Source organism: Rhinolophus ferrumequinum, chromosome 17, assembly GCF_004115265.2.
Source record: "Rhinolophus ferrumequinum isolate MPI-CBG mRhiFer1 chromosome 17, mRhiFer1_v1.p, whole genome shotgun sequence".
Taxonomy (NCBI): domain Eukaryota; kingdom Metazoa; phylum Chordata; class Mammalia; order Chiroptera; family Rhinolophidae; genus Rhinolophus; species Rhinolophus ferrumequinum.
This window is the reverse complement of record NC_046300.1, coordinates 37,333,916-37,360,836: the sequence shown is the minus strand read 5'-3', so window position 1 is coordinate 37,360,836 and position 26,921 is coordinate 37,333,916. Positions and strand designations below refer to the sequence as shown.

The 26,921-nt window shown below is 38.2% G+C and overlaps 1 protein-coding gene across 1 annotated transcript; it reads left to right on the top strand.

The window, feature by feature from the left end:
• The first annotated feature begins 1,208 nt into the window (after nucleotides 1-1,208).
• Nucleotides 1,209-13,467, top strand: DBR1 (debranching RNA lariats 1). The gene is made up of 8 exons (XM_033133291.1): nucleotides 1,209-1,542; nucleotides 2,163-2,287; nucleotides 4,340-4,420; nucleotides 7,028-7,113; nucleotides 8,885-9,109; nucleotides 11,644-11,724; nucleotides 11,981-12,126; nucleotides 12,578-13,467. Exons 1-8 carry the CDS (start codon nucleotides 1,346-1,348, stop codon nucleotides 13,269-13,271), a joined length of 1,635 nt encoding a protein of 544 aa, XP_032989182.1. The 5' UTR covers nucleotides 1,209-1,345; the 3' UTR covers nucleotides 13,272-13,467.
• Nucleotides 13,468-26,921: the final 13,454 nt, after the last annotated feature.

Sequence of the window (26,921 nt, the reverse complement as noted above, 5' to 3'; positions counted from 1 at the left end):
CAAGGGAATCTTGAGGAATGATGGAAATATATCTTGATATGGGTGGTGGTTATATGAGTGACTACATATGTAAAAATACATCAAAATGTGCACTTAAGATTTGATTTGTTCATGTTACTTGAAGTTAACCCTCAATTAAAAATTTTTACACGGAGGAAAAAAGGATCCAGAAAAAGAATTCCTGTAGGTTAAAAATCAAATGGAAAAAATTAAATTTAGCAATGTTGTAAAAAGCATTGATTCTTCATATTTCAAAAATACAATCCAAAAGGAAAACAAAATATTAAAAAATAATTGGAAATACTAGATTTCCATCTTTTTCTATCTTCTTGAACAATTTAAATATTATGAAAATTATATCTTCCTTGTAAATTTGAAATAAATTGCCCATACATCACTCTGGGTACAATCTCTTTTAATGGATTTATGTCTTGACAACTTTTTCAGTGTCTTTTTATTGCCGTTGTTTTGCCTATATCTTTTGCTTCATTTTGCATTAATTTTGGTGTCGTTTGTAGAATATTGTTTATCTAGTTTTTTAAAAGATGAACAGAGTTAGATTAACTATTCTCTGTATTATCTTGATTAAATTTGCCAGAGGTGTTTTGTTTGCTTGGTTCTGTCTTGGCCACTCTTCTTCAATTGTCATTTTGGTACTTCTCCCTCCTGGGCGTTTTGGAGACATTCATCTGCTTTCGTTGAGCTTGCAGTCTACTTATGCAAACAACTATTTGCTAGGAAAATGAAGAGTACCTGGCCCCTTTAAAGAAAAAAAAAACACAAAAAAAAACTGATAATTTTAGAAACTCTTCGTAGCGATAATTTTAAAAATCCTCAGTTTTTAAGTTTTGTTTTTAAATTAGTTTTATTTTGGGTTTCTTTAAAAAAAATTGTGTTTAACTTCTAATTCACTTTCAGGCAATTACCTTTGCTGTGAGAGGCTGGTCTTAGAGAATTAGCCAATCGCTTCCGTTCACTTGTTTAGCTTCATTGAATTTTATCACACTAAACTATTTCTTCTTTTCTTTTCTTTTTCTTTTTTTTTTTTCCTGGTTGTGATTTTTATTATCTGTCAGGCTGTTAAAACTAAAAATCCGCGAAGGCAGGCAAAGCCGGGGTCCATTTGAAGGCTCTCTCTGGAATCTTAGGGTTAACCGAGCCTTCCCGATCCCTGTCTCGCGAGATTTGGGAACCGGAAGTGAGTTATGTTGCAGGAGTGTCAACGAGGCGGCATCTCTGTTAATGTTGGCGGGAGCTGAGCAATCAGCCCGGTCTTTGCTCTTCGGCCTGGACTTGCCCTGCTCTCGGGGGTTGCGGGCCGCGCTCCCCACCTCTGGCCGGCAGGATGCGGGTGGCTGTGGCCGGCTGCTGCCACGGCGAGCTGGACAAGATCTATGAGACGCTGGCGCTGGCGGAGCGGCGCGGCCCGGGGCCCATAGACCTTCTGCTGTGCTGCGGCGACTTCCAGGCGGTGCGCAACGAGGCGGACCTGCGCTGCATGGCGGTGCCACCCAAGTACCGCCACATGCAGACCTTCTACAGGTGAGGTGCGCGGCCGGGTCCCTGGCCCCGGCGGTGCGAGGTGTGACTAGCAAGAGCAGCCGGACTGGGTTCGAATCCCCTCTGCCACCGACTGGCTGTCTCCCTGTGTTCCCGTCTTTGTTCACTCTGTGTTTCTAGGAACCGGCGTTTAGTGAATGTCACTTTTCTTCTGTTCATTCACCTGTCTTTTTCACCTGTCTGTTGGGGAAGGGGTCGCAGTCTGAGGGCAAACCTGAAGGAAGAAGCTGACAGGTTAATGTACCTTGTACTTGATAGGACTCGGGGACTAGTTCATTGAATGATCCTGGAGTTTTTATGGGACGCCTGCCCTGGGCTCGTTCCCGGTCTCAAAGCTAAGTTTATAACAGGGAACTGACAAAGTTCTTGACCTCACTGGCTTGAAACCCAAGGTGGCAGCCCTTTATTCTTAAGGGTAAGGATAAGGATGGGCAATTCCTTTAGCAAGAACTTTCTAACTTTTTAGGATGAGCTCAGATTTTCCCCTTGGACCTTATTTTGCTTTTTTGTTATGCCTAATTAGGTATATAGGCATGTCTAATGGCTTTTTGCTGTGCCTAATTTCTGCTATGCCAACGGACAACTTTACTCTTATGTTCTAGGTATTACTCTGGAGAGAAAAAGGCCCCAGTTCTCACAATCTTCATTGGAGGAAACCATGAAGCCTCAAATCACTTGCAAGAGTTACCCTACGGTGGCTGGGTAGCACCCAACATTTATTATTTAGGTATGTGCTCCTGGGTAAGTTTTTGGTTCCCTGGGATGGAAAAGTCTGTCAAGATTTATATACTAGATGGGCAGCATCTTGACATGTATCGTGTTTTGGGTATGTCTCTTAATTTGAGTAGTCAGTCATGGAAATTTAATTAAAATAGTTAGTTTAAGTAGGTAATCATGCAAATATATCCATGCTTCATCTAGTGCTTTAAGTAATAGTTAACATAACTTCAAAGATCTTACACATTATTTGCAATCCCTGAATTTTTTCCCACTCTTTTTATGAAATTAAAAACAAATAAACTTTTTATAATGGAAAGTGTTAAACACAAACAAAAATAGAGAATAGTACAGGTGTCCCCCACTATCTGAAAGTAGAGCATTCCTAAGAAACCTTTCATAAGCCGAAATGGTGTAAAAAAAACAATTACCACTAATTTACATGGAAAAGTTTTGAGTGTTCCCAGACCCAGAAAATAAGCTACCAAATCGTACCAATACATTTAATCACATCCATTTTTACGCAAATTATAACTGCCTTATGAGCTCCCATAGGCTTTTCTGATACCTTAGGACACATCTTGCTAACATATGCACAAAATAAATGGAGATAAAGCACAGATGCTCAGACACAGTTCAAAGCTAAGGCAGCTTGATGCTGAGAGGCTGAGTGTAGTTCCTGGGGAAGGAGCTTGACAGGGCCACTCTCGCTGCCTGGGGTGCGTGCTGCCTCTCTAAGGCTCACTGCAAAACAAATGCTGAACGCTATTGTGGCTTTTTGCCTTTTTTCCTGAAAGCAAAAATCCTCTTCACATTTATTTCAGTTAGCAAAAACAGATATTGATGTAGATCTTTCATAAAAGCAAAGTGGTGTAATAAGAGCTTTGGAAAAATGGGGGATACCTGTGTTATGAATATTTGTACTTATTAACCAGCTTGAACAACTATTATTCTGCCATCCTTATTTCAACCCATTCTCCTCCTAAACGTTTTTGTGGGAGAAGGTGACTGGAGTATTTTAAAGCAAATCCCAGTCATGAGATTATGTCACCTGTAAATGCTTCAGTACATATTTTTAAGTAGTAAGGATTTTTAAAAATACAACTATAGTATCATTATTATACCGAACGAAAGTAACTGTAATTCCTTATTATCTGTTGCCTAGTTCATATTTATATTTCCCTGATTATCACAAAAATGTCTGTTTTACAATTATTTGTTCAACTAGGATCCAAACCAGGTCCACACATTTTATTTGTCATGATTCTGAAGTCTCTTAGGCTATAACTGTCCCCTTTCTTTCTCTCTCTTTCCCCCCCTTCCTGTGCCACTTATTTGTTGAAGAAAATGGGAAATTTTCTTGTAGAGTTTCCTGCATTCTGGATTTATGTATTGGAATTCCTTGTGTTGTTTAACATGTTCCTTTTATCCTTTTCATTGCCGATAATCTGCATTTAGATTTATAGACCTGGTTAGATTCAGGTTTAGTCTTAGTCCCTTTAAACTATACAGTCCTTTCATCTGTTTACTTAAATCTTTACAGGTGTTTCTACTGATGATAACATAATTCAGGAATTTAATTTCTGTACTTCATTACTAATTGATCATCTTTTGACAACTGCAATATTATAGAAAGGTGAAATTGTCTGAAGATGATCAATCAGAAATGAAATACAGAAACTCCAGCTTCTTTATACCTTATACCTGTTGACTTTCAGATATATAACATAATCTATCATAAGACACTCCCCTGTTCCCCCACCTCAACCTTCATATTCCATTAGGTACCAATTTATGTCTATTTCCCTCTTAACACATCCTATCTCATTTGTTTTTTTCTTTCTGCTTAGTCTCTTGCCTGATCTGCTTCTAGGCTTCCTCTCCCTGGTCTACCTTATATATTGTTGGCATATTGCTATGTAAAAGAGTAACTTCATCATGATACTTAATTTTCAAATAATTTTAGGACTGCATGGAATTCTAGGCTTCTAAACTGTTCATTCAGTTAGTAAAGAGATTGCTTTTGCCTGTACTGATATTATTTAACTGTGTAATTTTTCAGGTTTAGCAGGTGTAGTAAAATACCGAGGTGTAAGGATTGGTGGAATATCTGGTATCTTCAAATCTCATGACTATCGAAAAGGTATTGTTCTGAGAATCATTTTTAAACTTTATGCCCCAGAGTAATTTAAGCATGCCCCAGAGTAATTTAAGCATAACATATACCGTATTTCCACAAAAATAAGACCTAGCCAGACAATCAGCTCTAGTCTAGCAAAAATTAGCTCTAGTCTAGTCTAGTCTAGCAAAAATTAATGTAAGACCTGGTATCATATATCATATCATATCATACCATACCATACCATACCATACCGGTCTTATAGTAAAATAAGACCGGGTCTTATATTAATTTTTGCTCCAAAAGACACATTAGAGCTGATTGTCTGGATTGGTCTTATTTTCAGGGAAACACGGTAGTTTGACTTTTTCATTGGATTTCTTCTATGAACTAATTTGTTATTAAATTTATATTTTAAAATACTTTATACATATGAAACTATAGAGAACAATAGGATGTATTATGTGTATATCCACCGTCAAGCTTTATCAAGTCTTAGTAGTTTGCCATTTTTAGTTTTGATTTTTAATAAAACAGCACAAATACAATTGTAGTTCATTATCATCTGTCTTTAGTCCCATTCCTCTCCTTTTATCCCTCCCTTTCCTCACCAGGCAGTCAGTATTCTGAATTTAGTTTTTATCATTCACTTGATTATTTTACATTATTACCATATATGTAACAGCTTTAAACAGTTTATCATGTAGCATTTTAAACTTCATATAAATGTATCATTTTTTGTGTCTTTTTCTGTAAACTTGTTTCTTTGTTTAATATGTTTTTGAAATCCAGGATGGATTGTAACTATTCGTGTTAATTTGTAAACTATGTACATGTAACTATTCATGTTAATTTGTAAATAGTTTTCCATTGTATAAGTACAGTTGATCCTTGAATAATGCAGGGGTTGGGTCACCAATCCTTGTACAGTCAAAAATCTGCGTATAACTTTTGACTCCCTCAAAACTTAAGTTGTTTCTTGGTATCCATGGGGAATTGGTTCCGGGACACCCTCCCCCCACCCCCAACCACCGCTGACATGGATACCAAAATCTGTGGATACTCCAGTCCCCTGTATAAAATGGTATAGATCAAAGCATATGGTTGGCCTTCCACATCTGTGGATTCCCAGCTGTGGATCAAAAACAGTACAGATATTTTAGAAAAAAAAAATCATGTACAAGTGGACCCACACTGTTCAAACCATGTTGTTCAAGGGTCAGCTGTGTTCCACGCGGTACTTATTCATCACTGTATCTGAATGAATTATACCTTGATTTTAAAATTAAAGGAATAGCTTGGATTCACATTGATTTCAAAATTTCTTGAATTAAATTGGTCAGCTAAAAATTATATCCTCAATGTAGCTGTTAAATCACAACTCTGTTCGTTGCTGCATTGTTCATAATTCTAAACTACTGGCATGGGCATGCAAAAATAGGCTGTCTTATACGTGCCAGGTATGTGTGCAAATTGGAATCACTCTGTGGAGGGAAAATTGGTAATATCTGTGGAAATCATTATAAAAGTACTCTAACCCAGGAGTTCTATTATCGTGTTTCCCCGAAAATAAGACCTAGCCAGACAAACAGCTCTAATGCGTCTTTTGGAGCAAAAATTAACGTAAGACCCAGTCTTATTTTACTATTATATAAGACCGGGTCTTACATTAATTTTTGCTCCAAAAAACGCATTAGAGCTGCTTGTCTGGATAGGTCTTATTTTCAGGGAAACACAGTATATTTTCAGGTATTTATCTACAGATATATATGGTACCACAAGCACAAAATGATGTATGCAAATTTATTTATTTCAGTTTTGTAATAACAAAAGGTGAGGAACGAGTTAACTATATCATGGTATAACTTCAGTGTAATGCTATGAAGCCATAAAAAAAAAAATAAAGATAAAAGCAGCTCTGTGTAAGTAATACGAAAAGAACTCCAAAATAAGTGAAAAAACAAGGCACAGAACATGTATAAAGTAGACTGCCATTTGTGTAAAAACAGAGAGGATAAAGAAATAGGTGTATTATAAGCATAGATGATATCCCTGGACTAAAATACTAAAACCTGATTAACACTAGCTGCCTCTAGTTAGGGTTACTAATAGTTGGGGGACAGGAATAGGAGGGCCCCTCCCTTTGTTTTGGCAGCTTTATTTAAGGTAAAATTTATATACCATTATAAATACAATTCAATCATTTTAGTAAATTTATAGTTATACATCCAGATTTTACCACCAACCAGATTTAGAACATTTATATCTTTAAAAGTTTTGTGCCTATTTGCGGTTAACTCCTGCTCCCACCCAGCCCTAGGCATCCACTTTTTACTCTATGCCTTTCTGATGATATCTTTTAAACTTTAAACTATGCTAATAAACAATGTGCTCTAAAATTAAATGTAATTTAATTTTTAAAATCACAAGCACCTGATTATTTACATGTATCGTTTGAGACCACTTACTAGCGGAAAATACCAGCATATTAAGAGCAGTATTTTTTATTAAACTTTTAAGAATCAAAAGCGTTGATGACAAAGTTTTGGGGAACTGTGTATACTTGTATGTATTTATATTTGCAGTATTTAAAGGTATTGAATACAGCTTATTTCTCTTCTTCAATTTAAGGTCATTTTGAGTGCCCCCCTTATAATTCAGCTACAGTAAGGAGTATATACCATGTGAGAAGCATTGAAGTGTATAAATTAAAACAGGTATGTCAAAAGTACATTACAGCAGACTTAAAGTAATTCTGTACCAAAACATATTTTGATCATTTTGGTATACTACTTCCAAGAAAAGTAGGATCTCGAGTTGGTTTTGGGAGGTTCATAGATGAACATTTAAATTATTTTATGGTCATAAATTTATTTTAGTAAGTAATAAAACATTTAATCCCTGATTTCAGATATTATTACTTAGGGTAAGGCTAATGAATATGTATTGGAATAAAGTGATACTTTAAAGACAATATTGGGTGGCCAGCTGGCTCAGTTGGTTAGAGCACGAGCTCTTAACAACAAGGTTGCTGGTTCAATTCCCGCATGGGATGGTGGGCTGTGCCCCCCTGCACCTAAAGATTGAAAATGGCAACTGGATGTGGAGCTGAGCTGTGCCCTCCACAGCTAGATTGAAGGAAAACTACTTGCAGCTGATGGGCCCTGGAGAAACACTGTTCCCTAATATTCCCCAGTAAAATTTATAAACAAACAAACAAAAAAGAAAAATATTAAAATATTTTATTTTAAATAATGGTATTAAGGAGAAAATAAATAGCAGTAAAGATGACAGAAGATAATGGGAAAATCATGAAGGTGGTGTTGAAACACTGGCTTAACTGGAAAGTAGATGAAAGTAGGTGTTTTGTTTGAGAACCCATTAAAAGACACCAGGCTAAGCAGTTTTCACACGTTTCATATCACCACCACTCAAATTCTGTGAGGCAGGTGTTACTCTAACTTTGTCACGTTAAGAATGAGAGGCCAAGGCTCAGGTAGGTAAGTAAGGTGCCCAAGACTTGCCAAGTAGTTAAGTGGTAGCGCCTGCCTGAGTGGACTTAGGCCCTTCCCATCAGACCATACAGCCTCCGGGAGCAGGATTCTCGTGGGCATTTCTTTATTGCCTATTCACAACAATTCCTTACTCTGAGAGCTTTTTCCCTTTCACTCGTCTAAATCCTACCAGTCTTCGAAGACCCAACTTTGATACCACTTCCCGGCTAGTGTTCTAGTTTAAGGTCATCAGCCTTCTCTGAATTTTCATTGCACTTCTTACCCATACCACTTATTCAGTGGTTAGTCATCTGTTTCTTATATTTTGTATTTTCTCAGACACTTACATCATTTTAATTTAGTTTTCCAAGTCTTATTTGTTTCATTTCAGATTACTTGAAGATGCTGGGGATGAGTAAAGTATGGAGTATATTTTTTATCCCCCCCATGAAGACACCAGCTACCTTAATACCTCAAATGTAACTTACTCAGTGAATAGTTTTTTTGGTGGGTGCTATGTGAGTCCATTAGGAGAAAAAGGTGGGGTATCATTTACATTAGAGGTCTCATGAAATCTGGTGTCTCTGGATCTTTTAATGGGTTCTCAAACAAAATACCTAGTTTCATCTACTTTCCAGTTAAGCAGTAGTTTCTTTACCGAAAAGGCAAAGGAACAATGGTTATGTATTTCAGAAATCCACTGCTAAAGACCATAGCTGAATGGCAGTCTAATCAAAGTGTGTCTTGTTGACCTGCCCTCCCGGAAAATAAGGGTGACTTGTGAGGCTGAAAGAAAGCTGTTTCTTTTTACCTCCATGAATGAACAGCTCAGTATTTCTGTGACTTCCTTAATAAATAAGAAAGTATCCTCAGGATGAATTACACGGAAATTCAGAGACCTAAGTGGGTACATGTTTGGATGGTGGTGGAGGGAAGGGAGACCAGATTTGCTTGTGGTTAATCTGTTTTTAAGAGTTTTCTTTTTCTGTTAAAGCTGAAGCAGCCTATGGACATATTCTTATCTCATGATTGGCCAAGAAGTATATATCATTATGGAAATAAGAAGCAGCTTCTTAAGACTAAGTCTTTTTTCCGACAAGAAGTGGAAAACAACACCTTAGGAAGTCCTGCCGCCTCGGAGCTTTTAGAGCACTTAAAACCTACGTACTGGTTCTCCGCACACCTCCACGTGAAGTTTGCAGCCTTGATGCAGCATCAGGTAGAGAACACAGTATTTAGTCTTTCACTTGACAAACACTTATCGAACATCTATGGGCTATGCACAGTTTTAAAGTTAGAGAAATAAATGAAAGATAACTTTCCTTTTATGAGTAACTCAGTATCCAGTGAGGGGAAGAGACAAACAAGCAATGGTAAAATAGTGGAACAAATTTGTGACAAAATGTGTGAGGGTACTGTGGGAGCATGGGACCTAGACTATGGTGAAATGGGGATGTGGACAGAGAGATGAAGCGGTAGAGAAGCTTTTCCAAAGGGATTGTTGGTGCCAGGAAGAAGCAGATTATAAGGGTAATCTAGGAAGAGGGACCAGTGTGTGCAAAGGTTAGGGGTCTGGGAACATGGTGCCTTGGGGGAACCGCAGCTATTATATTAGGTTGGTGCAAAAGTAATTGCGGTTTTTGCAATTATTTTTAACCTTTTAAACTGCAGTTACTTTTGCACCAACCTAATAGTTCCAGTGGCTGAGACATGGCGAGAGAGGAAGCTGGATGGAACGAGACCCTAACTGCCTTCTGGGCCGTGCTCTGGAGTTTGGGTTTCTACTAGAAGGTAAAGGGGAAAGTTGGGGCATGATGAAATCAGATTGTCATTTTAGAAAGATTAGTTTGGCAGCAGTATTACATATGGATTGAAGTAACGTAAAATAGGAAGCAGAGGAAGCTCTTTAAGCAACAGATGAGGTTCTAACTTAAGGAGAAGAGGTAACACAGTGAAGCAGGGTCTAGAGAGATTCTAGAATCATCAGGATTTGGTGACAGAGGGAGGAGAGAATCTAGGATGACTCCCAGAGTTTTTCTTGGGTTAACTGTATGGATCATGGTGCTTGATGGGAGGTAGAGAATAATATACTTATAATTAGGCTCTTACGGAAATATGCGGTTCTTTCTTTCACCTCCAATTCTGACAGAACTCTGACTTTTCCCATAAAGAATTTCGAAGGGAAAATGTTTAGAAAATGCTGGGTTAACAGAGTTTGTTTTTTCTCAGAAGCTTCTGTAGAATTTCTGAGTCTTTAATGTACTGATGGGTGTGGCCTTTATCCAAAAGTGGCATTTGGTGTGCAGTGCTTCCCGAACTTACTTGACAGGACACTTTTCTGTGGTAGAGGTACACTTTAACGGTGTTCCTCAAACACTGTTTGTAAGGTTCTCTCTGGAAACATTCCTGTAGGCCCATTCTAGAGTGGACTTATTCTCAGATTCACTGGGAGAAGGAGGCAAGCTTACTCCTTTCATTTTCCTTTGGGCCAGTACCAAAATCCAAGTCATCTATTTATATCGGTCACCTTTTCGACATCCGTGTTATTCTCTTCTGTCTCTTAAGGCTCCTGACGCTCTTGGATTTTTATTGAAGTATCTGATTTGCTACTTTTCCCCCATTCCATCTTCTGTTGTCAACCTCAGAGACTTTTATCTCTGCATTAATGACATATTTGATCCCTTTTTCTTGGTTCTTCAACCTCCTCTGACTTGGCCACTCTTCTCTTTCTACCCCTTTTCCAACACCAAAAATCACCTTTCTTCAGAATTGCGCAGCTGCCAATATCGGCCTGTAATCTCTGTGCCTTCACCTCTCTCAGTCCCTCATCAGCACTGACTTGATACCTGGTCCTTAGCAGGACGTCCCATAGCTTGCTTCCTTGTCTTTACCTCCATTTGCCTCACTGTTTTTAGGGAGTCACTTTTTTACTGACCTTCATGCTTTTGACCCCTCCCGCCCCACCATGTTTCTTTCTGACAATTCACTTGTCTCAAAATAGCTTTATTGGTATATAACTTCCATAAAATTCATTTAAGTGTATAATTCAGTGATTATTTTTTTAGTACAAATATCACATAATCCCATTTTAGAATATTTCCATCACTCCGAAAGATGCTTGTGTCTGTTTGCTGTCAATCCTTGTTCTCACCCTCAGCCCCAGGCAACCACTAATCTGCTTTGTGTCTATGGATTTGCCCTTTCTGAACCTTTCATGTAAATGTAACCATAAAATATATAGTCTTTGGCATCTGGTTTCATTTTTTGCTTGTTTTTGAGTTTCATTTATGTTGTAGCATGTACTAGTATTTCATCCATTTCTTATTGTTGAATAGTATTTCATTCTTTGAATATATCGCATCTACTTTGGATGTTTGAGTCTAAGAAATCTTTGCCTAAGCCAAGGTAATGATGAGTTTTTTTCTATGATTGCTTCAAAAAATTGTATCTGCCAATTTACTTTTAAGCCCTTCTGTTATCTTTAATCCTTGTGTTAGATGTTTTGATTTAACATCATTGTCATCATTAGTTTCTGTTTTGTGTTTTGTAAGGAAACTGAAGCCTAGAGTTTTAAGTGCCCATTGTTGTACAAGTGGATATAGAACGAACTAACTTGCTTTGGAAAAGTAACAGTTGTTCCTTTGACACACAACTTAGGGGTATGTGTAACAAAGATTATTTTCATCCTATCAATGCATGAATTACCTATGATGTTTTAACATTCTTCCTTAAATTATGGTTCATATTGTCTAGGCCACGGATAAAGAACAGACTGCCAAAGCAACCAAATTTTTAGCCTTGGACAAATGCTTACCACACAGAGACTTTCTTCAGGTAAAAAGAAAATGAAATAACTTTACAATATAGTTTTACTTTTCCAATGATTAAAAAAATAAATTAATTTTCCTTTCCTACATTATTAATTTGTGCTTTTTGTAACTTATGTATTCTGAGAATTCTTTGGAAATGTTTATGTTAATATTTTTAGGCTACTAAATTAAATTTTTAAACAATTTTATTGTTTTATTGAAATCCTTAGAATAATAAAAATAGGTATGTATTTCTTAAAATTGCCAATTTCTTCCCATAGGTATTAGAAATAGATCATGATTCCAGTGCTCCTGATTACTTAGAGTATGATAATGAATGGCTCGCCATTCTCAGGGCTACTAACAATCTCATTAATGTGACTGCGCGCCTATGGAATATGCCTGAAAATAATGGCCTGCATACAAGGTAAGTCTGACTTTATTTAGGACTTGCCCTCCCATTGCATGCGTAGTTTTTGTGCCGCCAACCACCCTTTTTTCCCCCCTTTTGATTAAGAGAATTACTGTTAAATGAATGTAAGAACAATTCAAGGTTTATAAGAAAGTGGACGGTTGAGCATCAACCCAAATTAAGTGTGTAAGTGATTAAGTATGCACAAAGCTATAATATGGTAGAGATTTGGTTCACACATTAAAATAATTTATACTCGCTTTAGGGTGTGAGTTAAGGACTCCTTTTTCTAAGAATTGTTTTTATTTCAAAATGCTCTTTTGCTAAATTAACTATAATTTTACTGAATGGCATTTTGAGAAATGGTTTATTTTTTATCCTTGCACCTGAAGTCCTTAGTTAGATTTCATCATTTAGTAGCTGAGGCTGATAAAATATAAAAGGCTATTGTTTTGGACTTTTATAGGTGGGATTATAGTGCAACAGAAGAAGCTATGAATGAAGTATTGGAAAAATTGAATCATGACCTCAAAGTTCCATGTAACTTTAGCGTGACGACGGCTTGTTATGACCCAAGCAAGCCACAGACACAAATGCAGTTGGTTCATAGGATCAATCCTCAGACGACTGAATTTTGTGCCAAACTTGGCATCACAGACATTAATGTCAGTCTTCAGAAGACCAAGGAAGAACATCACTTGTGTGGTGAATATGAAGAACAGGAGGAAGGGGAGAGCAATGACTCTGGAGAAGATCCAAGTGAATGTAACACAGACACATCTGCCCTGTCCTCTGTTAATCCAGATGAAATCATGTTAGATGAAGAAGAGGAAGAGGATGATAGTTTTGTAAGTACACATAGTGACATGAATACACCATCTGTAGAACCTTCTTCTGATCAAGCTTCTGACTTTTCTGCAAGCTTCTCTGATGTCAGGATCCTGCCAGGTTCCATGTTTGTATCTTCTGATGACACTCTGGGTTCGCCAGTTGGCAGAGAGGGGAGCCCTGGTGAGGCTGTGGAGTCGGGAGATGGGAAAGACTTAACCGAAGTGCCACTGAAGAGGCTGAGTGATGAACATGAACCTGAACAAAGAAAGAAAATTAAGCGGAGGAATCAAGCCATTTATGCCGCAGTGGATGATGATGGTGCAGCATAAAACAATTGACTTGTCTTAGTATATATGTAGATACGTGATTTTTAAGACCATATTTTTAAAGTTGGATTTTTTTACTCAAGACTTAACTTTGTAATAATGAACTTACGTAGAGAATTTTAGTTAGGTATTATTGACTTTGCCTTTATGCCTTTGTATGTTTCAGATACAAACATTAAAATTTCATGTATTTACTTGATTGAGAACCCTTTTTTTTGAAGACAGATGTTACTTTAATTTTTGCAGCAAAAATGCATTGAACACCTACTTTGTACCAGGCGCTCTTCTATCAAATGGCACTATAAAGATGAGTAAGAGGGATTTTTGCCTTCCATGAATTACTACCACTATAAATACTTTGGTGAATAAAATACGGCATATTTACATTTTGTTTTACAAAGTTAAGCCATTATTGTATATATAATTATGTATGCTTGCTTTTCATTTGTTACAAATGAAACAAATTTGTAACAGCTCAGCTCTTAATGTCTGTCAAATATAATTGAAATTGAAAATGGTAGATAAGATTTCAGGAAATAAATTGCTTTAAATACTAAAATTGGTAAACAAAATTTTGCACTGAATTGCTGAGATTAATATAACTGTTGACTTTTGCATATTGTATTTTAGCTTTAGGCTTAATTTTAATGTGACCATAGTTACTATGTATAGTTTTCAATATATAGGTCATTTTGGGGATAGTTCAGCTTAGTATTAATTACTAATTATTAATTACTAATTAATTACTAGGGACTGAGTTGCACAAATGTTGCCCTTCATGCTGCGTAATGGATTGCTAGTATTGAAGTATTTTTAAAGAGCCTTGTGGGAAAACACACCTTTGTCCTGTCTCTGGTTTAAATGCCCGGGCCACCTGAGGAGATTGTTGCCCTTCATTTTGAATCAGGAGCCATGGAATCCAAAGACTGTTCCAGGATCTCATCATCCTATAGCAGTGCAAATCCAGAAGGGAATCTAGAATGATGTGACAGTTAGCTTCCATCTCGGCAGCATGTGACTTGAGAAAGGTCTAGGACTTGGGGTTTTCTATATTTATTGCCTTCCATTTTTGGTTCACTTTCTTTTTTTGAGTTGAATACTTAATTCAGTTCTTGTAATTCTCATTATTTACATGAAGTATTTAAAAACTATGAATGTCCCCATTACTGATTTAATTGAATCCCACAAATTCTGACATTTTGTTTTTTCCCCAGAAATTCTTAATAAAGATAAAAAGAGAAAGTAATTAGATATAAGTACTAGTTAATAAATGGTGGTTCTTAAAAAAAAAGACAACCCTCTAGCTTACCCAATCAAAAAAGAAAGCACAAATACCAAAAAATAAATAAATGAGAGAAATAGCCACTGAAACAGGACATTCAAATAAACATAAGATTACTCTGTATAACTTGGTATAATAAATTTGATAAATGGATGTTTAATTTCCTCGGAAAATAGAATTTCCTGAAATTCATCTTAAGTAGAGACGGAAAGTGAAAAAAAGTTTCCACAGAAAGGACAGAAAGTTATGAAAGGCTTATTCCTTTTCCCAAGTGCTAAAAAACCACTTATTCCCTTATTCCCAAGTGCAAAAAAACACTTGGCCCCGATGATTTCAGGAAGACACTAACAAACCTTTTAAAAGTCAGATAATCTTTAATGTTATGTAAACAGTTCCAAAATATAGAAAATGAAGGCAAGTTTACAGTTTTTATGAAGCAAGTATAGCTGATACCTGAATCTGAGAATGATTGCACACAAAAAAACCACAAGCCACTCACATATCAATATTGATGCAAAAGTCTTAAATAAAATATTAGCAAACAATCTATAGCACATTTTTCAGATAATATAGCATGATACAAAGGCAATTCAATATTAGGAACCATATAATTCACGTATTAATAGATCTAAGGACAAACATAATTATCTCCATGGATGATGAAAGGGCAAAATACAAGGGTCATTTTTGATTTTTTTAAAAAAATAGTACAATCTAGTATCTTGTTGAACAGGGAAGCACTATAAGCATTCCTGTCCAAGTCGAGGAACAAGACAAGGTTACCCATTACCTCCATTACATTTTAACCTTGTATTGGTGGAAAGAACAAAACAATTAGACAACACAAGAAAAAAAACCAAGGAGGAGTCAGAAATGCAAAAGGAGTAAAATGCATTTGAGTATTAAAATTTGAACAAAATCCTGAAAGGCAAAAGTTTTGGTCCCTTTTAGAGTCTAAACCTCCAGCAGCAGCATGGCTAAGTAGGAAAGACATGTCTGTCAATCCAGAGTTTTGCAAATGTTTTTATACTCAAGTAAGGGGGAGAAAGATTGCATTAGCTATCGACAAAGGCGATGGGAGAGGTGAAGCGGGGATAGTTCTGGGATAGGAACACCAGGGTCCATAAGGCAGAAGTACCAGCTCCTGTGGATTAGCTGTGAGCAGCAGATTGGAAAATACACATGCAAATGAGAAAGGTTCCAGGGGTTCTATGGTGCTTGGCTATTCTCTTTTGGGTAATCCTGGAAATAGCCACCCGGAGATTAATCCTAAATTCCAACAGATATACATGAATGTGAGCAGTTTTTTGAGAGAGCTGGTCTACAGCTAACTGTTTTTTTACAGGCTAACTGTTCTGTGTCTCTCTCACAGGCAGCTATAATTTTAATGTAGAACATCTCAGAACTTTTTTCTTGTCACATATTCAAATGACCTGACAGTTTAGGTGGAAAACATAAGGAAATTAAAACTGAAATGAATACAGTAAAATAAGTACATAAAGAAAGGTAGTAAATAATAAGGAAAAATTAACATATTCTACAAACCAATAGTTTTCACATGCGTACACAATTACTAGTAAGTGACATGATATAAACAAAAAGAAACACTGCCTTTTTATTTATATGTACTGTTTTCTATGGCACCAGGTAGAAACATTTACTCCTATCTGTTCCAAGAAAATAAAATAGTTCTCAGTCATAATTTTCCTACTTACGATAAAGATTGTTAACACATCTGTAAAAAATAAAAATTCATGATTTATAAATGAAAAAAAAATGGTTGGTGCTCATTAGTTCTAGTAGCAGTGCCTGGACAAAATTATTTTGTAGTTTCTATTATCTATTCTACACCTTCAGAATTGCTTTTTTCTTAGCCTAGTGTTTCAACCTTCCTTTTATCTTCTAATCCCTAAATCCCAATCTCTTTATCTCCTTCCAATAAATTTCCCTCTTGCTTAATTTAGCCAATGTGAGTTTTGGTGTCTGCAACCAAAATACGTGAGTGATACCTATGCTGAGTGTTAATGAGCTTGTAGTTAGAATAGGGGAAGAAAAAGCAAGATAAGAAAAGCCCGCATCTGTTACAATTTTCTTTAATTCTTCATTATCAGTTTAGGCCACTCATTTATTCATTCAAGAAATACTTGAGATGAATAGGTCCTAGGCACTATACCAGGGATACAACGGTGAAAGTACCAGGTATAATTCCTACCTTCATGGAGATTATAGTACAGTGAAGAAAATTAATATTCATTAAACAATCACATCAAAAATTGTGAAATTCCAACTGTAGCAGTTTGACAAATGAGAGGAACATAGTACTTACTATAAGAGCAAATCAAAGGGACATTTGATTCACACATATTGTTTAATACAGTACTGGAGGTCTTGGTCAAAGCTATAAAATAAGAGATACAATGGTTGGAAAGGAAACCTCATTATTTGCAGAACATGTATATGCAGATTATCTATACAGAAAGGAGAAAAGCAAAATAAGAAGGTTCATACGAATAAACAAGGTCAACAAAAGTTTACCAGATACAAAAAGAACTAAAAATCATTTTTCTAGAACAGTAAATAACCAGTGGAAAAAAAATTATAGAGAACAACATAGCAAGAACAAAAATGAAAACATTTCTGGAAATTAACTTATCAAAAAATGCAGAAGACTTCAATAAAGAAAAATTTTAAACTGCTTTAAAGGAAATAATTTAATATTTAAATAAATGGAGAAATAGTTTATGATTCTGGATGTGATAGCTTAACATTGTAAAGGTGTTAATGCTTGCCAAATCAACAACTAGCAATTATCCCAAACCACCTAGGAGAAAGCATTGACTCCTGTCTGGTCATTTAACAAATCTAGAAAGTTAAACTTTAATATAAATTATAGTAGCAAAACTATGAAGAAAATTCAAAATCAATTCTTAAAAGTATATAAAAGTATGGTAACAAGAAAGAACATTGCAAAATGTAATCACTATCTTTATTTTTAATATATAAAATACGGCGAGGAAAGGCTAGAGAAGCATATCAAAAGATTCCAAAGCATTTCAGTTGTTTTGCCTTGTCTATTTTGGACTTCTTTATGTATCGAATTATTGAATTGACAGTGGGAAATTCCTGGTGATTTCCTGAATCCTTCAGTTGTATCAAACTTCTGAACTTTCATTATAAGCCTGGGTTTATCAGTCATTGTTGAGATACTGAATTGTTTTTCTATAAATGTTATCACTCTGAAATGCTTATATATTCCCACAGTACACAATTCCAATGGTACAGGTACATGCAATGAAAAATCTCTTCCATCTCTGTCCCAGTCCTTTAGTTCCTCTCCCTAGAGGCAACCAACATTATCAGTTGAATTTGTGTCCTTTTTGCCTCTCTTTTGAAAAAGATTGGGGCAATGCATACATTCTCTTCTTTACTGTGCTTTTTTTCACTTAAAACATATCTTGGAGATGATTCCATGTGCATATATAAAAGTCTTCCTTGCTTTTTAATGGATACATATTATTCCATTATATGGGTGTATCTTAACTTATTAAACCGGTCCCTTCTGATGGACATTATGTTGTTTCTATTCCTTTGAAAATAAAATCAGTGAAAATAGATTTCATTTTGCTCATGTGCAACTATATCTCTAGGATAAATTCCTGGTAATAGAATTGCTGGACACAGGGTATATTGGTTTATAATTTCGATAAGTATAGCTTAACTGTCCTCTACTGAGGGTGTACAAATTTATGCTCCTAGCAATGTGTGAAGGTCATCATTTCTCCACATTTTTCCTAACACCTTATATTATTAACCTCTACAGGCATTTACTCATTGCAGAGATAAAAAATGGTATACAAGTGCAGCTTTAATGGTCTTACATGTAAGGCTGAATGTCTTCATATATTTAAATCTATTTGTATTTCTTTTACTGGGGACTGCCTGGTCATAGCTTTTGCCTAATTTTTTACTAGATTGGAGTTTTATTTCTTACTGATTTATAGGAGTTTTTATGTAATAGAGAATTTATAACTTTGTTTTTTGAGTAAGTCTCTGACTTACTATTGAGGAGTCCAATCACTGGATCTTTAGGTCTTTTTATAAAATAAAATTGTAAAGTAAAATAAAACACAGAATCAGAACACCCACAAGACAAATGTGTAGTTACGGAATCATTATAAGGTGAACACCCCTATAGCTACCACTCAGATTGCCATTCACCCTAGAGGTCCCGCCATGTGCCGCATCCTGATCTAAACACCCTCCCTTCCTCCAAGAGTATCCATTATCCTGTCTTTTATAGCTTACTTTCTTGTATTTCTTTATAGTTTTTCATCTGTGTGCAATTCTAGACACTAGAGTTTAGTCTTGTCCATTAAAAGGAATTGCTATATCTTTTAAGTGTCTTTTAAACTTCAGGATTCATTTCCATTGTTTTTCTTTTCTTTATACTTTTTCAAATGAAGATACCAGGTCTTTTGATGTATAGTTTCCCACAGTCTGGATTTTACTCTTGGTGCAGTTCAACACATTCCCCACTCTCTGTATCAGACTTAGATGCTTTATCAGACTTAGGTAATATCCAAGAGACCATTGGTGGTGCTGTATCCCTTCATCAGGAGGCACAGACACAGAAACAAACTCATAGATACAGAGATCATTTTGATGGTTGCCAGATGCGGGGGAGGAGGTAGGGGACTGGGTGAAAAGGGAAAGGGATTAAGAAGTACAAATTGCCAGTTACAAAAACAGTCGAGGGATGTAAAATACAGCATAGGGAATATAGTCAATAATATTGTAATAATTATGCATGGTGTCAGATGGGTGCTAGACTTATTGGGGTGATCACTTCACAAGTTATATAAATGGCTAATCACTTTGTTATATACGTGAAACTAATATAACACTGTGTGTCAACTATAACTGAAAAATAAAAAAATTATTTAAAAAAATAAAAAATTATCATTCTGAACCTACAGATTTAAACATATTTGAAGAGTTTCAATCAGTTGCATTTAGTATACCTTTTAAAGCTAAGAGTGTCCTTTTTTTGTTCAGTAGAAAACCCTTCAAGTTGGTTCCCGAATTATTTTGACACAACCCTAGTAGCTTTTTTACTATCTGTTGTGAAAATATATTTCAGATTCATCTTTAGTTTTTCTTTCTCAGGCCTGGAATGAACCATTTCTCCCCAAAAGCCTTTGTTTCTCTTAGTGAGACACAGTACTTTAAGACCACAATCTGGGTATAAAGTTTGCTAATTGCTACTGGATTAGTCATTGTTTCTATGATTCTTCAGTGCACAGAGCTAGGAAAAGTGTACAGACACAACAAAATACCTCAGGAGTTTATAGTGGTACTTCTATTTCAAATTCAGGACTACTGGTGTTTTACTTAACCTCTATGAAATTATAAAGAAAAAATGTAGGGGACTGTTTTTGTGACTTAGGAGTAAAGAAGGTCTTCTTTAAAAAGATCCCCAAAACACAAATCATTTAACAAAATAAGAGGGCACCAAAGACAAATTAATCCAAATGACATATTGGGAAAAGATAGTTGCAGTGTTTAAAACCAACACAAGACTAATATCTAGATTCTATAAAGGGTTTTTAGATTTGTAAGAAAAAGGCAGAGAACCCAACAGAAAAATGAGCAAAGCACATGAAAAGCAATTTACAGATGAGAAAAACAGACAACTAATATGTGAAGAAATGTTCAAATTTATTAGTTACCAGAGAGGTGCAAATTAAAGCAACAGTGAGATACCTCACAGGAACACTGGTGCCCTGCTAACAGTCTAGCAATTGGTCACCAGCCCAGAACTGCCACGATGGGCTATGGTGGTAAAGATAGAGGCCATGAATTGGTCCATCAGCATAGACTCCCACTTCTGAATATGGATCTAGCTATTGCTGCCTCTGAATATCCAACTTGTCAGCAACAGAGATCAACATTGAATCCTTGATATGACTATTTCTTGAGGAGAACAACTGGCTACTTGGTGCCCAGTTGGTTGACTACATCAGGCCCCTTCCATTGGAAGAGCCAATGGTTCATTCCCACAGGAATGAATATTCCAGGTATGAGTTTGCCTTTCCTGCCTGCAAAACCTCAGCAACAGTACCGTTCGGGGTCATGGAATGATTGACCCACAGACATGGACTCACATAGCACAGCATTTGACCAGGGGAATCACTAGAGTGAGAGGGGTACAGAAGTGGGCCCGTGACCATGGGATCTACTAGTTATATGACATATTGCACCATTCACTTTTCTGGAATGGCCTTCTAAAGGCACAGCTAAAGTGCTAGCTTGGAGAAAACATTGAAAGAATGGAATATCATCCTTTATGTAACGATATATCAGTTCAGGGCCAGTATAGGGTGTTCTGTTCTCAACAGGACGAGTACATGGATTCAGGAATCAAGGAGTATAAATAGGAGTGACCCCACTGACCACCACTTATAATGACTTGTTGGAGGATTTTGTGCCTCTGTCCCTACAAATCTGAGCTCTTCAGTGTTGGAGGTTCTGATCCCAAAAAGAGTAGTTTCTCACCAGGTACTATTGCAAGGGATCCAGTGCAAGGCATGTCAGACTTCTTGTGCCCAGGGACCAGCAAGTAATTGACCCCGCTCAGCAGGAGGAGGTCAGGCTGCTTTTACATAATAGCAGCTGAGAGGAATATGAGAACCTAAGAGATCCACCTTGGGGCCTCCTGGAACTCTCTTGCCCCCTTACAACTATGAACAGACCTGTGCAGCAACCCTGACTTGAGAAAGGGTATAACTATCAAGGGTTCAGGCACTGCAGGGAGGTGAGTTGTACAACCAGCTACGCTACCGACACTTGATGAGGTGACTTCTGAGGGTGAAGGGAATTCCAAAAGGATATTGGAGGACGGAGCAGATGAGTTGCAGGCCTGCGGTCAACTACAGTGACAGGTGCTGTATTTCATCCCTCTAACCTCCTTTATTAGTTTTCCCTTTGGAAGAAGGGCCAATGGGAACCATGGGAGAACTTTCCCCCAAAACTATGTGGAGAAGTAGATCTGTTAGCTCCAGGGGTGCACTGTGGCAGCCATAAGAATATGCCTTATGGACCTCCAACTGGAGGGAGCATAACTGACCAAAGGTCCCAGCTGCTGCTGAGTTGTGCCGAGGCTACTCCTCCCACAGTCTTCTCCACACACAGCAATGACTGTGTGTGGCAAGAACACTGAGGTAGACCTGCTCTGGGGAGACACAGGACTCCTCTAGTGGCTGACTTTGGTGTGAGGACTCCCTGATGGCTTTCCCGAACCTGCCTTAGACAAGGATAGCCTTTCGCAAGGCAGCCTGGGACACTTCCGCCCAAGCTTCTCTCTGTGATTTGACAGTTGCCTTGCCTTACACAGCTCCTTTCCAAGTTTCTCTCACACAGGCATTTCCTTGCACAGTCAATCTCGCTTTGGTGTCTGCTTCTTGAAGGACCTGAACTAGCATAGCTTGTACATGAGGGGAAGGAGAGTTAAGAATGACTCCCTGATTTCTGATTGGGTACTGGGTGCATGTGATTGACAGGCATCGAGATAAGGGAGATGGGGGACCTCTTTGGAAGAGAAAAGGCATAACAAGAGGACACACTGCGGGGTGTGTGGAAGGGAAAGCAGAGAGGTCTCAGGCAAGGAGGACACTCCCACCTGTTACACGTTTCTGTTGCAGATGAAGTGGCCCTCTCCCCACTGAAGACCCGGTCTCAATTCTCTAAATTTTAAGAGCAACTTCAACCTCACCCATTGCTCAAAAGCAGGTTCTCGTGAAGACATGTGGAAGGAGATTAAAGAGAAGAAGCTTTCTGTGGAGCTTCTGTCTTAGTTAGAGCTGCTATAACAAAATATTGCAGACTGGTGGCTTCATCAGCAGACATTGATTGCTCACAATTCTGGAGACGGGAAGTTCAAAATCAAGATGAAGATTAGGTTTCTGGAGAAGACCCTCTTCTTGGTTTATAGACAGCCTCCTTCCTACTGTGTTCTCACATGATCTTTCCTTAGTGAATGCTCCTGGAGACGGATCTCTCTGTCTTCCTCTTCTTGTAAGAATCCCACCTTCATGACCTTATTTAAACCTAATTACCTCCAAAAGTCCTCATCTCCAAACACCAGTACATCAGGGGTTAGGACTTTACCATAGGAATTTTGGTGGTGGTGGTGAGGGTGAGGGGACACATTCAGTTCATAACAGTTTTTTTCAGCCATATTGGGTAGTGCTCATTCTCACAGCCACTCAGTCTTCATAAAGGTCCCCTGCCACATGGACACTTGGCACAGGGTGGCTCTAAGATGTTTCCAATTCCTTTTAGAAAGAAGAAACTAAGCTCTGACTTACAGACTTAGAAACAAAGCTCCTTCGAGCAGCCTTCCACTCTCAGACTGGCACTACTGCTTTCTGTAGGTTTCTTGCCGCCCCTGTTCTTCAGCCTGAACGGGGGTTGTCTGGGGTACAATTGCTTCACTGAGAACAATTAGTTTCCCTTATCTCCCTGCCCTTACGCTCCATCCCTTCATTTATCTGCAAGTAAATTTAAAAAGGGGGAAAATGACATGTGTGAACATAGTAATTTCCAGAACAAACTCAGAAACGCATTCTTGACAGCTATGTAAGGTCTTGTAAACAGGAGCATGTTTGACTGGTATGGCTGAGCTATTGCCGGAAACACAAGGCTAGACCATTTTCTTAGAGATGCAGAACAGTTTAAAATTTAGCCATGGGACAAGAGGATCTTATGTGGCAGGAACTCACTGATTTTCAGTAAAAGAAAAAAATTGGTTTTCAGGAATTAATGTCGAAATGTCACTCCTCGATGGGCTTCAGTTATTGTACTACGGGTTCCCAAGTGTTAGGCTATGGATTACCTCTCACTCTGAATGAACTGCCTCTGTCCAGCTATCTCATCTCCATTCATGTAAGCGCAGGTCTCCAGTCTTTGTTCCAGCTTCAGAACAGTGGTGAAAGGAATTGGCGATGTTGATAAGGTATCACTTTGGGTATTGTTTTTGCACTAATAGCTGAATGCTTTAACAAGTTTATCAGTCTCACTTGCTTAACAAATATGTTAAAAACCGGAACTGTGGTTCCAAGGGCTCCAAAGTAAATAAGACAAGTATTGTTGGCTTGAATATTTCCTTCTTGCAATAAATTGGAGTTCAAAGAAGTTACAGAATTAAAAGGTGCGATTTTCACGTATAATTAAGGTCAACAAACATTTATTGTTGAAAATTCCTTTAACTTTTCCTTCTTGATACAGTGGGTCCTTTATAACAGAGGGAGTGTGGGCCCAAACATTGAACTATTTCCAATTGAGGTTATCTGAGGTTAACTGCAGGGCTGGAGACGTGGGGAAATCTCTGCTCTGGTTCCATGGTTTTCTTGCCTCTATTGCCTTTTCTTTACACTAGCTCCAAACATCCAAAGAACAGTATTGTAAAATAAAAAGAACATTGGATTCCGAGTTTTATTTCCCATCCTGTTCATTTGTTTGGGGCTACATCAATGTACATTTCCTAAGGTCTCATCAGCAACAATTACCCATGCTCCGTAGGCTACTGGATTGACCAAGTCTGGCTTACGTTATAATGGAGGAAGCAGGAACTCGCTCACAGAAGGCAGGAACTCCTAGGAAAGTAGACAATATCAGGATGCATATGTGACTGTCATCAGTGTATTCAGACCCACCCATTGCTCTAAGATAAATTGTCTCTTTGTACATCTCTACTCAGATATCTACACTGGGGTTCCTAGGGTTTGCCTGTCTGGTTGGAGAAACCCTGCAACTGTGTGATGAAGACATTTGGAATAATTTTGAACAGAGTTAACGTCACGAGGGCCAAAGAGAAGGGACAGTCTTCAGGGCAGCTGATATGTAGGAGAAGCTGTGAATAAGTGGCCCCCACGATAAAGGGACTGATGCAAGCTGTGGTCCCAGGATACAGGGTTTCCTGACACCCATCCTTGGAGCCTCTAGGGATCTGTGGAGTCCAGGTGAGGAGCTGCTGCTGTGGCACCTGCTCACACAGACAGAAAGTTAGGGTGGTACAGGCCAGATAAGGCAAACAGGGGAGTAGGAGGGAGGGATGGCAGTTCTGCCGTCCACATCAGAGGGAAGGCTGAAGGGATGGATCTGGGGGCCCTGGGACGTTCCTGGAAGTGGCTCAGATGGCAGGAGGCCTCCTCAGGAAGACTCAGAAAGGATATTAGGCTGTGATTCTGAAAAGGTCCCAGGTACCAGTGACTGACTGCTGGCTGCTGCACACATCTTATCAAATCTCATACAGGGCTGAGGCTTTCCTTCTGGAATGTTCACTGAGAAACAGATTTCACTAATTTGAAAATAAAAATAACAATAACAACGACAACATGTTTGTCATCAAGAAGTCCAAACACCATCTATAGTAATAGTATTCTATGTTTCTCCTCTTTTCCTTAGTAAAAAGTGAGGGCTGCTTCTTTGGTTTACAGAGCCCTTCCATCCTCACAATGAACCTGAGGTAAGTTATTTTCCATACGAGCAGTTTAGGGACTTGTCCTGGTATCCTCAGCCTATGGAGGGTGGAGGCATGACTCCAAGCTCAGTGCTCTTTCCATCATTTCCTCTACTTAGTTCTTGGTCATGTCCTATTTTTTGCATCACTAACGCTCACTTTCATCCCTGTGACAAAGACCACCAATTACTTCACCGCTCTCTCCCTTGAACACTTGACCATGGTTTTGGCCATTCCGCAAACAGTTGGAAGGCACTAGAATATATGACCCACCTGAAACACAGGCACTAGGAATGTATCACTCCCATGAATGGAGCCGTCTAGTTCCCCCAGAGAGGGGAGCAGGAGCTCTGCTCTCTTCTCCTCCGTCACTGAATGGAAAAAACAACCCGTCTCTCCAATGCCAGGGAACTTTGGAAGGATACCAAGGCAGGCTGAACCTAGGATTGATGAGGTCCAGAGAAGAAATTCAGCTCCAAAAGGAAAAGGTGTGTGTGCTGACCCAAGGTGCCATTCCTGGGGAGCCTTGGGCACAGGAAAAAAAGGAAGAAGCCATCGACTAGTGGGACAGCTTTACCTCCCTTAATGTAGGACCTGCTATGTCAGGATCTAGCTTGTTAAGGAGGGAACCTCCCTGCTCACACCAGAGTGTCCAGGGGAACTGTAGATATCTGTTTATGGCTGAGAGAAGGTTCTGGACTGAAGATAGGTGACTCCCTGAGTGAGAATGGCTCCAAAGAGTATTACTAAGTACTCATGTCAGGGACACTGGAGAGTAGAACACAGCAGAATGACACTATCTTGGGACATGTGGGGATTGCCACATCAGTGGAGGGCAATAAACTTGACCTTGTGAGACTGGGAGGAAAGTATGACCCACGAGGAGGACCTCAGAGCAAAAGGACTCTTCCTGAAGCTGCTGGGACTGAAATTGGAAAATCAATTCTTGTTCCAAATCTCAGGGCCTTGGACTACTGGGGTTGTCCATTGTTTATTTATGGTGATAGATTTTCTTTTCTTCTAATCAAACCTTTGCAAAGTTTGGACCAAAGAACAGGGTTGTCTGGTGAAGAAATTTTCCCAAGTCTCTGTCCATTATTTTGATTGAAACTCAACTGCTCAGACACACTGTCTTTTGGCTCCAGCCTTAAATACAGTTTTCTCCAGTTGAAATTGTCACCCTATAAGCCCTCCTGATAGATCCACAAATAGGCAGGATGAATGTGTGGGTTACCTGAAAAATCATGTGAGCCCTTTGTTGTCCCCAGGTCTCTGTGTTTGGGGGAACTTAGTAAAGGGAGGAACTTCCTGGGAACTTCTTGTGTTCTTAATCTTCTGCCAATGATTTACTTTCCCCCAGTGTTGCTGAATTGGAAGATTAGATGGTGATTTATCAGAAAGTATAGCAGGAAAGACTTGTCATTGCTAAGACCTCAGATATTGGCTAACTGCAAGTTCCTGGCTAGAAGGTAAGCTGTGATTCACTGGTTTTGCATTTTCTAAAAAAGTTATATGGAATATGAAAAATAGACCACCAGAAGAAATGAGATCTCTGCTCTCCTGAAGTGAGTTAGGGTTAGAACTAACACTTAATGGAGAAGGAGGTATTGCAGGTAACAGTTCTCAGCCTGGGCTTTGGTGGCATGTTAGAGTCATGGCTCTGCTAATGGTGTGATCTTGGCAAATTATTTAACTCTAGCCTGCAGGTTGCTTCCTTGGTGAATTTCCTTCTTAGTTCTATTAGATTTCGCAATTTCTACAACTAGTGATATTTTCTAAGCAATCATATTTTCTACAACTAGTGATATTTTTGCCTCTTTCTTTCTAATATTCATAGTAGAAATTCTTCTCT

Bases quoted from the DNA above. Each gene is read 5' to 3' on its own strand.
- DBR1 (XM_033133291.1), top strand. From the start codon at position 1,346: ATGCGGGTGGCTGTGGCCGGCTGCTGCCACGGCGAGCTGGACAAGATC. The intron at 1,543-2,162 runs GTGAGGTGCGCG...CTTATGTTCTAG, and splicing joins CACATGCAGACCTTCTACAG to GTATTACTCTGGAGAGAAAA. The intron at 9,110-11,643 runs GTAGAGAACACA...CATATTGTCTAG, and splicing joins CAGCCTTGATGCAGCATCAG to GCCACGGATAAAGAACAGAC.